At 43.2% G+C, this 15,485-nt stretch overlaps 1 protein-coding gene across 2 annotated transcripts in view; it reads right to left on the reverse strand.

The window, feature by feature from the left end:
- Positions 1–15,485, reverse strand: part of MAMLD1 (mastermind like domain containing 1) — a 234,354-nt gene that overhangs the window by 90,375 nt on the left and 128,494 nt on the right. For both annotated transcript variants that reach the window (XM_030209722.1, XM_030209721.1), the window contains exon 2: positions 3,227–4,891. In XM_030209722.1, the coding sequence (XP_030065582.1) occupies positions 3,227–4,891 (1,665 nt within the window). The remainder of the gene's footprint in view (positions 1–3,226; positions 4,892–15,485) is intronic.

The following is a 15,485-nucleotide window of genomic DNA, read 5'->3' on the forward strand; positions in this document are numbered from 1 at the left end:
TGTACATATAAAGCTATTTTGTAAGAGCTCATATTTAAGCCCTGTAGTGGTCCCAAAATTAAAAAAAAAAAAAAAAAAAAAATTCAATTTATCTCAAACATGTGATCCATAATCTTTCTTCATGGAATATCATCTATTTTTTTAAAAAAGCCCCCCCAAAATCTACTAGCCTAAAGTTTTATTACACAAAATCATGAATAATAATAATAAAAAAAACCAAACACAACTTTGAATGCCCAACAGATCAAAAGTCATGAATCTTTTAAATGGCTGTATTTCAAGCACTGAAGCTCTGCTTCAAGGGTAAATAATACAGCTCTTCTTCCATCTGCATATGAAATCCAGCGAGACCCAAAAGATATTCTAGATTCTGCCTATCAACCGCTCTCTGTACAATCCAATTGAAAATGACTGGCAGTGCTAAACTCAGCACAGGTGTTACCCCTCCCTGCACATCGTGGGGGGGTTTCCTGTTGGGGGTGCTCCAGCACCTACTACTCCCGCCGAGCTGGCACCATGCAACCCAGAAATATCCAGCCCTCCCTACCGTACCCTAGGCATCACCTACTCTCAGTTTACCCAACCCACCTACTGTACCCTGGGCATCTTTCTTCTGTGTATGGAAGCTACAACAGAATGTTTTAAAGATCTTTATATCAATATATTTTTTACCACCATGATAAATAATATAAATTCTAGTCAAAGCAGTGAAGAGGGTCTCTCTCATTGATCTGTAGGGCAGTACCAAAGTAACGGATCACAGTGAAAACAATGTGCCAAATTCACATTTCATTTAGCAGTGGACTTCATGTAGCCATTCAAAAATTTGAGGGATTTCATTCTTATGATAAAATTTCTACACAGTTAACTCAAGAGATGGATACTTCTGCCCGAGTGTTTAACTGTGCATTATATTAATTTACTAGTAAAACAGGCCCGTTTCTGACACAAATGAAATGGGCGCTAGCAAGGTTTTCCTTGGAGTGTATATGTTTCAGATAGAGAGAGTGTGTGTGTGTGAGAGTGAGTGAGAGAGAGACACAGTGTGTGTTTGTGTCAGAGAGAGAGAGAGAGTGTGTGTGTGTGTGAGAGTGTATGTGAGAGACAGAGAGTGTGTGTGTGTGGGGGGCTCAGAGTTCCATGACCCCCTCCTTCCCTCTCCTCTCTTCTCCTCCCCTCCGAGATCTTAGCCCCCCTTCACCAGTGTGTTCCAGGCCCCCCTTTCCTCGGAGTGTGTATGTGAGAGAGAGTGTGTGTGTGTGTCACAGAGAGACACAGTGTATGTGAGAGACAGAGAGTGTGTGTATGAAAGTGAAGCCTTCAAGCCTTGAAGCATTTGTGTGCTCTGTAAGGCTCCATCTCCTCAACTGGCGACACGTAGTTCCGGAACGTTACAGGAATGCTTCAAGGCTTCACTTTCTCGGCTTCAGAATGTTGGAGGTGCGTTTTATTATATAGGATTACAATATGTATCCCACATTTTCCCACCTATTTGTAGGCTCAATGTGGCTTACATAGTACCGGAGAGGCGTTTGCAGGCTCCGATGTGAACAAATACAGAGTGATGTTATGGTAAGATAAAGTTCATGTGGAACAGCCACATTAGGGATTGTATTTACTGACTTCATTTATTTTATTCATTTATTTACTTCATTCATATATTTATATATCTGCATGAGGTAAGCTATTAGTCTACCTACTTTAGATTAATGCCTCAGAGCTAAATCCTCTCCCCAGCACTTTTGGCCTCTTATCTCTTAACTGTACCCTACATGCAATACTGATGATTTCAGACATTATTCTATGGATTTCCTGTTAAGTCTAGTTGGTTTTATAAGTTTTATGTACTTTTGGCCTTGTTTTCCGTTATAACCGTATATACACGTAAACTGCCTAGCTGGTCGCTATCAAAACAGTTTAAGTAGGCAGGAAAAACTGAATATAGGGGAAAGGGAAATGGGACTTGATATACCGCCTTTCTGTGGTATTTTGCAACTACATGCAAAGCGGTTTACATATGTACAGGTACTTATTTTGTACCTGGGGCAATGGAGGGTTAAGTGACTTGCCCACAGTCACAAGGAGCTGCAGTGGGAATTGAACCCAGTTCCTCAGGAACAAAGTCTGCTGCACTAACCACTAGGCTACTCCTCCACAGGCTCCGACCACCCTTTTTTTTTTTTTTTTAAGTAGACCAGAGAGGGATGTTCCAGAGATGGAGTTGGGGAGGAGCTGCATAAACAGCAGTCCTAACTTAGAATATCAGCTGGCATCCACATAATTTCCAGGCCCCAGCCTGAAATGGGCTGATCCTCCTCTCTCCCTCCTCCCCCCCCCCCCCCCCCAGATCATCCCAAACCCTCCTTTCTTATTCCCCCCCCCCCCCCCCCCCCCCCCCCCCCGGATCATGGCAGGCCTACCTACATGATCCTTGATGGTCTAGAGGAAAACAGGCAAGTACCACAAGGCTGTAGCTAAAGGTTGTGGTAAGCCATTTTGAGGAGCTAGCTGTGCCGTGCAGAAGTGAGTGGTCATCACTCCTGCTTGCTTCCACTAAGCCCACCATGATCCTGAAGGGGGGGGGGAGGTAGAGAAGGGGGATCAGTATCATGGGGCAGGGTTGACACCTGGCTAGAAATTCCTATGGGGGTCCCAGCTGATTATAGACTAGTAGATTTACAAGGATAGGAAGGTTATAAATTAATTAAATGTTCCTGTGCCTTTATGTCAGCTTTGTAGTAGCCTCCTTATTTCGTATATGTATTATTTTCTTCTTTTCCTCCTTTATGAACCCGACACGCTCTCAAATTTTGTGAACTCTGGGAAAAATTGCCTTGGTATGTATGCAGACACAAGTTTTTCTTACTTGTAATTTGGATTCTCTCTTTTTTTGTACAATTGTAATTACCTGGTTGGATATGAAAATTTGCATTAAAAAAAAAAAAACGTTTAAATAAAATGATAAATGTACCAGCAGTAATGCTGGGTCAGGTACATGCATCCAAATTGGTTTTACGGTCTTTTTAAGTAAGCTTTCACCTCTTCTCAATGGCACATTGCACTATTTCAAACTCACCGGACAGACAATTATTATAAATACAGTAGGGATCTACCACTAGTTTCCCCCACACCTAAAGAAAACAAAATTCTGCAGTGATAACATCACTCCTTTGGGTTTTATGCCTGGAACAGGTAACAAAAGAGAGAGAAACTCAGGAGTCCTCACCTGCCTTACTTGCGAAGGCAAACCAGCGGGCTGCATGTGCTGCGGCATACGCGGTGGCTGCATCAGTTGTCGAAGCTGCTGCTGTAAAAACAGGGTATTGTTAACCTGCTGGGACTGCTGTGTGGCTGGAGCTTGTGGCTGCTGTTGCAGATAGTGAATTAGGGACTGTTGCCCTGGACTCGGAGACATGTTCATCTTTTGAGGTGCTGCTTCAGGAGCAAAATGAGACAGCGGTTTGGTGTTAGTGAAAGAAAACTGGTCTTGGGACACTGGGTTTTCGTTTACCAGAGCCGACTGCAAACCATTTGATGATGGAGGTATAACTATGTTGATATTTTTTGACTGGTTTGCAGTCATTGATTTAAAAAGTGAACTCTGCATGTTGGAAGGATTGCTATTAGGTAACAAATTATTTTGAGGGCTAAAAGGTTGCTGGTGTAGCACTGGACTTGAAAGTTTTTCTGGCCTATACGGAGGAGATGGTCTTGTGCTGGTGGGCGCCATGCTCGACACTAGGTTGCTTTGGGGACTTTTGATATTGTTTGTGGAGATGCTAGCTGAAGACATACTTGGCAATATGGGATTTTGAGGACTGTAGGGCTGTTGGTTCAGAGCAGGACTGGAAAGTTTCTCCGATCCATATGGAGGCGAAGGCCCACAAGATGGGGTGCTGGTGGAAGCCATGTTTGAGAGAATGGCATTTTGAGGACTTTGAATATTATTTCCTTGTAGGCTGGTTGAGGTTATGCCAGATACCATGACATTTTGAGGACTAAAAGGCTGATGAGGAGATGATGCTGGTCTGTAAGGTGGAGAAAGACCAGGTGGAGACATGGTTGGCCAGTTAGGGGCTGCAACTTGCTGCTGTTTAGTAGATGAGACTTGTTTGTTTGCTGCCAGTTGCTTTAACTGTTGTGCGTGCCAGTTTGCTCCTGGCATGCTGGGCAAGGCTACTTCATGTATAGATGGCGGCTGGCTCTTAGTTTGATTTGTTGATGGTGTAGGCTTACTTGAAGCAACTGGATAATTTGCTCCAGCAGAAGGGGGTCTTATTTGTGGGGATCCACTACTTGCAGGATTGCAACCTTGAGAAAATTCCTTGTTAGAAATATGGCTCTCCAGGTGAGATGCTGCTTGTGGAGAAGGTTTCTGTGTGGTATTGATACTTGGTTGGGAATGACTCATGCTGAGGGGTTCCTCTGGCTTCCCTCCCAGAATCTTCTCAAGATCCAACTCGTTAGGTGAAGGATCAGGCATTTTCGTTAGCTCCTCCAACAGATCCTGCAGCTCCTGATCCACAGCTTGCATATTACTTCCCTTTTCATCATATGAAAGAATATTAGGTTGCCCACCCACTGGTCCTTTGTGCCCCATTTCTGTGTTTGGTGGTACAGAAAAGGGAGATCCAGTGCTATTGCCATTTCTATGATTGTTCTCAAGTAGAGCTGGATGGCCAGCTACTCCCATAGATGAAGCACTGTGATTGGAGAAGGGAGAGTTCTGCATTTCTGAGCACGACACACTAGGATTGGCTCCTTGGCTGTGGCCAATAGAAAGAGTAACATCATCCAGGCAGAGTCTCTTATTGTCACTTGGAAAAATCACATCGGGTATACCACTGGAGGCAGGAGAGCTGTCATCTTCCACTTTTCTCTTAATGGATCCCTGGAAATGAGAAAACAAAAGTATTTTCTATTAGTAATATATTCACAATGTAACACTTCACATCGACAACAGAATTAGAAGGTGTATATTTAATATGTCTCAGGAGAATCTGTATGCAACTCAGTTAGAATGGATAATTGAAGCAATATGATTTGGTCCATCGCTAGCACATGGTAGCCGTTTTCTATATGTAGCCAAATTCACTATCAAATAAGGACTGACTTTGGCTACCTGATCTCAACATCTGGCACAAGCCTAGATTTAAACACACACACCGTGGGGGACCATTTACTAAGCTGCATTAACAAGAATTACTGTGCACTAACAGTGCTGGCCTTCATTAGCAGTTGATACAGTGGGTTGTTAGCACACGCTGATTGCTGTGTTAAACAGCTAATGTGGAAAATGCAATTTTGGGGTGGGAAATGGTCAGAGACTGTGCCTCACAGTTAATGTGCGGGTTGTTACTGCATGTTGACAATGCAGAGCAGTTAATGCCACTTCATGAGGTACAGCTAACTGCATTGTGCATTATAAGCTGTGCAGTTAATGCCTGGTAGCGGCTTTTTCTTTGTGTTAACTGCATGACAGTCATAAGAACATAAGAATAGCCATACTAGGTCAGACTAATAGTCCATGTAGCCTAGTATCCTGTTTCCAGCAGTGGCCAAGCCAGGTCACAAGTACCTGGCTGAAACCCAATTAGTAGCAACTTTCCATGCTACCAATCCCAGGGCAAGCAGTGGCTTCCTCATATTTGTCTCAATAGCAGACTACGGACTTTTCCTCCGGGAACTTGTCCAAACCTTTTCTAACTGCCAGGAATGCCCCAACACACATGTTCTGCAATTACCATGCATTACTTTTGGTAATTACCATGAGGTAAGTACAAAACCTTACCTCAGCTTAGTAAAAAAAAAAAAGGGCCAATTTGCTCTTCAAGGGTGCCTAGTTAACTGAGCAGGAAGGCAGCTATTTTGGTGCTATTTTATTAAGATACATAGACACTTAGTGCGCCCTTTTACTAGAGTGTGTGAGGCACACTTGAGTTGTCCTTGAAAAGCGTGAGTTAAGCTGACACTATAGGCAGTGGCGTAGCCAAGGATGGGCCCAGGCCCATCCACTTTGGACTCAGGCCCATCCAGGGATTCCCAAGCCCTACCAGCTGAAAACTCCCCAAAACTCCCTCCTGCATACCTTGTAAATAGCAGATCTTTGCCTGCAGCGAGCAGTGACTGATATATGTTGTGGGGCCAACATGAGCAGTGTGTACTAAATGCTGCTCGCTGCCGGTGAAACTCTGCTATTTAAAAGATATGCGGGGGGGGGGGGGGGGGGATGTTTGAGAGACCATATGGTATACAGGCGAGAGAGGGAGAGACCAAATCACTTGTGTGACAAGGTGGAATTCTTCTGCCCACCCATCTTGGGCCCAGGCCCACCCAAAATTGGGTGTCTGGCTACGCCCCTGACTATAGGCATGGTGGGGACAGTCCTTGAGACAGCCTGGGTGGGCGAAACATGCATGCCTGACGTAGAGTCCCCCGTCTGACATCTGCAGTGTTATTTCTAAGATGAGTATTTAACATACTGAATTGCAATATATTGGGGGGGGGGGGGGGGGTTAGCTACTACTGAATATTTAGCAAGATTTTAAAACATCTAAAGAATTTGGGTGAAAATAATTGAAGCTATTGGGAACAGATGACAAAGTTGGTGTTGTCAAGTCTTGCAACAGCAAAAGTATAGCCGGCAAGTTACACCGCTGAGGTTCTCTGTCATTCATATATAAGTAAGTCACTTTGCAACAATTTTTGGCTGGTGGGAGATTGTTTTGAGACTGTACGTATTGACTATCCCATTCAAGATATATTGTGGATTTGGAAGTGTTCTCCAATTTATGAGCATCACTGTAAATGCTACAAGCCCAAAGCTACAAAAAAAGTTCCAAGAGTCTCAGCCCATCTCCGCAACATCTGCTCTTAGCTGTCTCAAAAAGGGCGTCTTTTGCTAAGGCGCGCTCACGTTTTTAGCGCACGCCAAAACTGTGAGTGCACTAAACATTAGAGACGCCCATAGGAATGCATTGGTGTCTCTAACGTTTAGCGCGCCCACAAATTTTAGCACGCGCTAAAAACGTGAGCGCGCCTTAGTAAAAAAACCCTCTGAGTGACTGTTGTATAAACCAATTTACCAATAAGAGATCAAGGCAGGAAGAGGCACTCCGTTGTGGCCCACAGAAAGGTTTATTAGATTGTAAGTTCAGATTGGATTGTAAGCTCTATCAAGCAGGGACCGCCTCTTACATGTTCAGTGTACAGCACTGTGTATGCCTAGTAGTGCTTTAGAAATAAGTAGTAGTAGTAGTTACACTATTCAAAGAAATACTCTAGAAACTACAGGGAAACGCTCCTGATTTCACTTGTCAGATCAGTCCGTGACGTTTGCAGCTTTTCCAGAGGGGGGGAACAGAAGATTCCTGTACCATCTTGAAGGAACAGCTGCAGAGCACCATGAGCACACACTCAGATAGGGTTAACACAGCTGGTTTTCTTCACCAGTGCCTGGTAATTTTAGTGAATTGCTCAGGTAGTGCTCTGCCTTTTGAGATCGATCTATCTTTCTTTCTATATCCTATTAAAAAAAAAAGAGATTCATTTCTGGTTTGTTTTCTGTCACTCAGTAAATAAATGAGCCGAAGTGTTAAAATACTGTAAATACAATATCCTCCTCTAGTCCTTCTATCTGTACATGTGTCAAATACTGAATGCAAGAGACTCTTCCTAAATCATGCCAACCGGATACCAAGACACTTATTAAGCAATCAAAACGGAAGCACAAATATAAATAGAACGTATTTGCTCTCTCTCTCATTGTGTTCAGGCCATGTTAACAATTTCTCATTTGTAGTTCTGTGGGATTTTTCCTCTCATTCTTCCTGCTGTGTCTCCCACCCAGGGACCCCCCCCCCCCCCCCCCCATTCTCTCCAAAACATGGTATTAGTGCAATCTCAAGTTAGCCAGTATAAATCATGGAGAAACAGCTGGGACTCCATCCTGAGGGCTGTGAGAGCTAACTACTGGTACTACTTATTATTTCTACAGTGCTACTGGACATATGCAGTGTTGTACCACACACACAGGTACTTTCTCGGTCCCTAGTGGACTCGCAATCTAAATTTTGCTACCTGGGGCAATGGAGGCTTGCCCAGGGTCACAGGGAACTGCAGCGGGAATTGAACCCAGTTCCCCAGGATCTCAGCTCACTGCACTGACCATTGGGCTGCTCCTCCACCCCTCCGCCTCCATTTCCTGCACCTGACACATGTGGGAACTGAAGCTGAGAGTCCTACAACATTCAAGAATTTAACAACTAACAGGAAGACGTTTCCAACATTTGTCTGCACACAATTTAAAAATTACACACACTCATTTCCAAATCTGCTGTCCGGTGACACTCCTATTTTTTGTATGAAACTGGAAACCTGTGGCAGCTGTTGCACAGGCTCCAACTATGATCCAATCACATGAGTTCCTACCTCCAAAAAACAGGCTGTGGCTTAAGGAGCAGAAGCCTTAGATCCTGTTGACGATGGATCCTTCTGGGATCTAACATACTTATCCTACATGAAAGGACAAGATATCAACCGGACCGAGAGTGAGAAACACTGATGCTGGGAGAAGGAATAGGGAACAAGCTGTGCCTGGTTCGGGACAAAATGATCTGGGAATCACTATGGGTAGCAGTTCTATTCAGGGTGCAAAAACCGAGTCCAAGAACAAATTCTATAACGGGGTTTGGGAACTCAAGACTCCGTATTAGAATACCAGCGTAAGTTGGCATTTATACATCAACATTTGGATGCACCCACTTATGCCCTGTCTATGGCAGGTGTAAATGTTTATAATTGTGGGAGACTCTCACACTTACATTCACGTGCACTAAGGGATCCTTGTACTAAGAAGTGGTGAAAGGGGGTCTGCACTAGCGTCAGCTCGTGTTTTTGACGCATGCTGAGGCTCCCTTTTTACCGCAGCGGGTAAAAGGCCGTCTCTTTTGCTGGAAAAGAAATGGCTGTGCGGTAAGTGACTACCTCAACAAGGGGCATTTTCAAGCTTAAAATATCAATATCTAAATTCTGAAAAGCTTGAAACTACCAAAAGACTTGATTGTGTGTCTCTCCTCCTCAACCCCAAAGATTTAAACCACAAAATCTTCAACAATATATTTCATAAGTGGAACCTCAAACGTTTCCCAATAGGGGAAAACTCATAGTGTTCAAAAACCCAAATATAATCAGGGAGTAGGTACTATCACTGGTCCCTAACTAAGAACACAAGGAAAAAAAAAAACATCCGAAAAAACTCTGAAAACAGAGAAAACCAGATGGTTAAAAAACAAACAAACCTTATGTCCAAAAAAGGGGCACGAAAGTGAGAACACACAATCACTATCTACAAATAAACATGACTTCATAAGTGCATAACCCCACTATAAAGACCTTAGAGACTGAAACTGGTATAGACTTGAAATCCCTTAGTATGAAATAGAAAAAACAAAAACAAAAATGAAGATGCAGATACTTATGGTTAAAGTGGAAATTATCGTTGAAGCACACAGATGAGGTTGCTTTTGCAGTTACTATTGCAATACAAACTGTAGATCCCATAATACGTCGGTCCCTAACTGGCCGATTGCCAGCCAATCACCCCTCGTTGCTTAATAAGAACCTTGCCTCACACCAATCCACTTGCCAATCAAATTGCTCACTCATAGCTCACATCTCCATAATATTACAGCTACACCAGTCATGTCCACGGAATAGCAGTGTTCAACAAAAAGCGCCCAGTTCTCCCAATGAGCGCCTGTTTCTTTCAACAGGAGCGCCTTCTTTCACCCATGTGATTGCTGCTTCAGGAAAGAAACTGCTTCCCAAACGTGGTCACACACTCACAGTGTTATCTGACAACAAAGATGGCGCGGTAAGTGAACCATTTGCTGTGTGGCAATTTCAGGGGGGGGAGGGGAGCACTTACCGCCATCCATTGAGGTGGTGGTAAGGGCTCCTGCGCTAACCTGGCAACTTAGGAAACACTGGTCTAGGAGAAGAGTGGCCGAATGATTCAAGCAACAGGCTGAGAGACCTAAAAAGATCCCAGTTCTCCAGCCCAGAATACTGCCTTAGGAAACACCTCCCCCAAATACACCTAAAAGTACACACACTGTGCTTAGGTTTTCTTGCTTGTGTTTTGTAGTTTATGAGGATAAGCAATTTCAATTTTTTGACCCAAAACAGCGGGACAATTTTCTTGCTGCTAAAGAAGAATTGAATGGTACAGCATAGTCCTAAATGCTACTAGGAGCAGGCTTGGGATAGTAATTGAGGGATATGACTGCCTCTTTTAAATATATTTTGTCTTTTCTGCTGCTCTGGAGTGGAGGAGTAGCCTAGTGGTTAGTGCAGTGGACTTTGATCCACTGCAGCTCCTTGTGACTCTGAGCAAGTCGCTTAACCCTCCATTGCCCCTGGTACAAAATAAGTACCTGAATATATGTAAACCGCTTTGAATGTAGTTGCAAAAACCTCGCCCATTTCCCTTTCCCTTATTAGTGGACACAAGATTGTTAGATTATTTCCTTTTTTTTCTGATTTTGTAATGTAATGTTTTCTTCATTTCTTGATTAAACTCAGAATGTTGGAGATATGTAAATTTAAAATTGAATAAAGATAAAACTAAAAGTATACACACTGCGTTCAGGTCTGGTCACCATATCTCAAAAAAGATATAGCGGAATTAGAAAAGGTTCAAAGAGCGACCTGAATGATAAAGAGGATGGAACTCCTCTCATATGAGGAAAGGCTAAAAAGGTTAGGGCCCTTCAGCTTGGAAAAGAGACCGATGAAGGGAGATATGATTGAGGTCTACAAAATCCTGAGTAGTGTAGAACAAGTAAATAGATTTTTACTCGTTCCAAAAGTAGAAAGACTAGGGGACACTCAATTAAGTTACATGGAAATACTTAAAAAACAAACAGGCAGAAATATTTTTTTTACTCAACAAATAGTTAAGCTCTGGAACGCTTTGCCGGAGGATGCAGTAACAGCAGTTAGCTTATCTGGGTTTAAAAAAAGGTTTGGACAAATTCCTTGAGGAAAAGTCCATAGTCTGCTATTGAGACAGACATGGGAAGCAACTGCTTGCCCTGGGATTTGTAGTATGGAGTGTTGCCACAATTTGGGTTTCTGCCAGGTACTTGTGACCTGGCTTGGCCACTGTTTGGAAAACAGGATACTGGGCTAGATGGACCCCTGGTCTGACCCAGTATGGCTACTCTTATGTTCTTATGTAATTCAGTATAGGCCTTCTTTTTGAAATCACGCTTAAATTTACACATTTCAATTAAAACTAATTTGTGCCAATAATTTAACAAACCAATTATTGGTACTAATTAGCTTGTTCAATTAAATTCCATGCACAAATTGGGAACATGTCCAAATTTCCGCATTTATCATTTCTATAGTGCTACTAGACATACACGGCGCTGTACACTTGAACATAAAGAGACAGGCCCTGCTTGACAGAGCTTACAATCTAATCAAGATACACAAACAGGACAAATAAAGGATAAGAACAAAGAGTAGCAACATTCCATGCAGAATCCCAAAGAGTAGCAACATTCCATGCGGAATCCCAAAGAGTAGCAACATTCCATGCAGAATCCCAAAGAGTAGCAACATTCCATGTGGAATCCCAAAGAGTAGCAAGATTCTGGAATCCCAAAGACTACTACTACTTATCTTTTCTATAGCACTACTAGACGTACGCAGTGCTGTACACTGGACATGAAGAGACAGTCCCTGCTCGACACAGCTTACAGTCTAATCAGGATAGACAAACAGTACAAAGAAGGGATAAGGTGGGAATGATACAACAGACATGGGTACTGAACAAGTGAATACAAATTAGGAGTTAAAAGTAGCCTCAAAAAGGTGGGCTTTACCCTAGATTTGAAGATGGCCAGAGGTGGAGCTTGACATATTGACTGATGAAGTCTATTTCAGGCCTATGGTGCAGCAATCCAATGACTCTAACAAACAAATGTCTGAAAAAGTTAAGTTTTGAGACTCCTCCTAAATAAACCATAGGTATCAGATTGAGTAAAACATATTGAAAGTTCTTGCCAAAATTTAGGGCCTTGAAACTCTTACAACCTTTAACAGAAGGGAAACTAAATAGAGAATTGCTAGTGGTTCTCCTATACCTGGACAAAGCTGTGAGCTGAAAATGATCCAACACATATTCTGGAGCACCCCCCCCCCCCAATCTAAAACTTTAAATAAAAAACAAAACTTAAACAAACCCCTGAAATTTACAGAAATCTTTGACCTCTTAGAGAGATTGTATGACTTATAAATATGCATCCTAACTAGATTCCACCATGAATCCTCATGTTTCCTTTTCTTAATGCAGTTTACTGTTTATTTGTTGGAAAACTAATAAAAATACTAAGACAACAAAACCCTGGCCCTCCATAGGAAAGCAATTCAATCTTACAAAATAACCCGAGATCTTATGTGGAGGAGTGGGCTAGTGGTTAGGGTGGTGGACTTTGGTCCTGAGGAACTGAGTTCGATTCCCACTTCAGACACAGGCAGCTCCTTGTGACTCTGGGCAAGTCACTTAACCCTCCATTGCCCCATGTAAGCCGCATTGAGCCTTACAAATGTAACAAAAATAAAATAGATACTATTGGAGATTCTACATGGAATGTTGCTACTATTGGAGATTCTACATGGAATGTTGCTATTCCACTAGCAACATTCCATGTAGAAGGCTGCGCAGGCTTCTGTTTCTGTGAGTCTGACCCACAGAAGCAGAAGCCTGCGCGGCCACATTGGTGATCTGCAAGGGCCGACTTCTACATGGAATGTTGCTAGTGGAATAGCAACATTCCATGTAGAATCTCAAATAGTAGCAACAGTGGAGGAGTGGCCTAGTGGTTAGGGTGGTGGACTTTGGTCCTGAGGAACTGATTCCCATTTCAGGCACAGGCAGCTCCTTGTGACTCTGGGCAAGTCACTTAACCCTCCATTGCCCCATGTAAGCCACATTGAGCCTGCCAAGAGTGGGAAAGCGCGGGGTACAAATGTAACAAAAATAAAATAGATACTATTGAAGATTCTACATGGAATGTTGCTACTATTGGAGATTCTACATAGAATGTTGCTATTCCACTAGCAACATTACATGTAGAACGCTGCGCAGGCTTCTGTTTCTGTGAGTGTACGTGCAGGACGACGTCAGACTCACAGAAGCAGAAGCCTGCACGGCCACATTAGTGATCTGCAAGGGCCGACTTCTACATGGAATAGCAACATTCCATGTAGAATCTCAAATAGTAGCAACAGTGGAGGAGTGGCCTAGTGGTTAGGGTGGTGGACTTTGGTCCTGGGGAACTGAGGAACTGAGTTTGATTCCCACTTCAGGCACAGGCAGCTCCTTGTGACTCTGGGCAAGTCACTTAACCCTCCATTGCCCCATGTAAGCCACATTGAGCCTGCCATGAGTGGGAAAGCGCGAGGTACAAATGTAACAAAAATAAAAAATAAAATAAAAATGCAGAACAGCAGCACCTGTCCCATACATTTCCGCCCCTGATGACCCACTCTCCGATGTTATCCCAGCATACAATCATAAAGAGACAAACTGTATGCATCTAATAAAAAAAAAAAAAAGAAAAAAAAAAAGAGAAATCTCCTGCTCTAACACCATGTACATTAGAACTGTTTAAGCTAAATGAGATTCAAGACTTAGAATTCAGTTTTGTATAATACACGTGGCACAATTTCTCTGTCCCTTTTTGGAACAGGGTGTTATGTCAACAGTCAATATTTGCATAAATTAAGACTGTTCTTTAAAGAACATGAAACATATACACAGCACACCCAGTAAAAGTGTGGCTATTTTTTGTATAAAACAGATCTGCTGTTTAAATTCACAAGTGCAAATATTTCTTCTGAAGCTGCCTGTTCATGCATTTTTTTTTTTTTTTGTCAAATCTGTCTTGTTCTGTCTGGACAAAACTGCCTAATTGTAACAGAGAGCATGTACGTAAGCAGAGGAGAGGTACGAAAGAGCATGTGGTACAGTATGTGGCAAGAAAGTTGTGAAGATGATAACACTGCTATTAAAAACATTATTGGACAGCATACTTTTGCATATTAAATTTTGCTTTATGCGTGTGTATGTATGTATGTAGGTAACAATACTCAGTAGGGGAACTACCGTTCAAAAAATCCAAAATATCAAAAAGGAAAAGAGCGGGTTTGTATGAATGGGAACCCTGTTCAAAAATAGTGATAAGGAACAGTGGAAAGGACCTCAGATAAGTGACATACAGCAATAATGCTGAACAAGTGGTGCTCTACATGAGCGTCACTACAAATCAATCACTGGTCACTTTCTCACCATCCTCCTATGTGCTCCAATTTTGTAACAAACAAATCAAATATTAAATATCAAAAGCTACATTGCCCATAATGTTAAACATCACTTAGCTGCAAAGCGGTCGCCATCGGCCTTCCCTGCCCAACGGACCCGTTTCACCACCACAGGGCTTCTTCAAGGGCAAAAGGGGGGGACCCTCAGCATGACCGTACTTTGACAACTGGACAATCTTACAGACTACCTTCCAGACTACTGACTCTGTGTGTGGAAGCAAAAGATAGCACACACCAGAAGGGCTTTGTCCACTTAAATACAGGTTGCCCAAATTTGGGTGCTAAGATCAGGGTGTTGAGCGCAGGGGCATAGCTAGGTGGGGTTGACCCCCCCCCCTGCTGCCAACACCAACCCTCCCCCGCCGCTAAGTACCTTCGCTGGTGGGGGTCCCCCATCCCCGCCAGCTGAAGTCTTCTTCAGTGCCGTTCTCCAGCACGCTCGCTGATCTGTTTCTGTCAGTCCTGACTCCTGACGTCCTGCATGGGGCTACATACAGGACGTGCAGGCAAGACATCAGGAGTCAGGACTGACAGAAACAGATCAGTGAACGCGCTGGAGACTGGTGCTGAAGACTTCGGCTGGCGGGGGGGTTGGGGACCCGCGCCAGCGAAGGTACTTGGCGGCGGCAGCGGGAGAGAGTCGACGGCTGGGGAGGCAGGCAAAAATGTGCCCCCCACTTCGGGCTCTGGACCCCCCTCCTGCCGAGGTCTGGCTACACTCCTGGTTGAGCGCAAATTCTGTAACACATCTGGTTACCCAGATTCCGTTCTAGAATAGAGGATAAGTTGGCATTTCTGCAGCAACATTTGGATGGTATCACTTAAAACAAATAAAATGCAGGCATACATTTTTATTTTTATTTATTAGGATTTATTTACCGCCTTTTTGAAGGAATTCACTCAAGGCGGTGTAGAGTAGGAATAAATCAAACATGAGCAATAGACGATTACATCAAATAGCAATACGACTTTGTATACTATGTCATAGTATACCAAGGAGTCCTTTTACTAAGGCATGCCCAGAAGTGGCCTGTGCTGGTGTAGGTGCATGTTTTGGATACGCGTTGGTCCATTTCCTGAGTGTGCCTGGA

The sequence above is a fragment of the Microcaecilia unicolor genome, chromosome 7 (genome assembly GCF_901765095.1).
Source record: "Microcaecilia unicolor chromosome 7, aMicUni1.1, whole genome shotgun sequence".
NCBI lineage: Eukaryota > Metazoa > Chordata > Amphibia > Gymnophiona > Siphonopidae > Microcaecilia > Microcaecilia unicolor.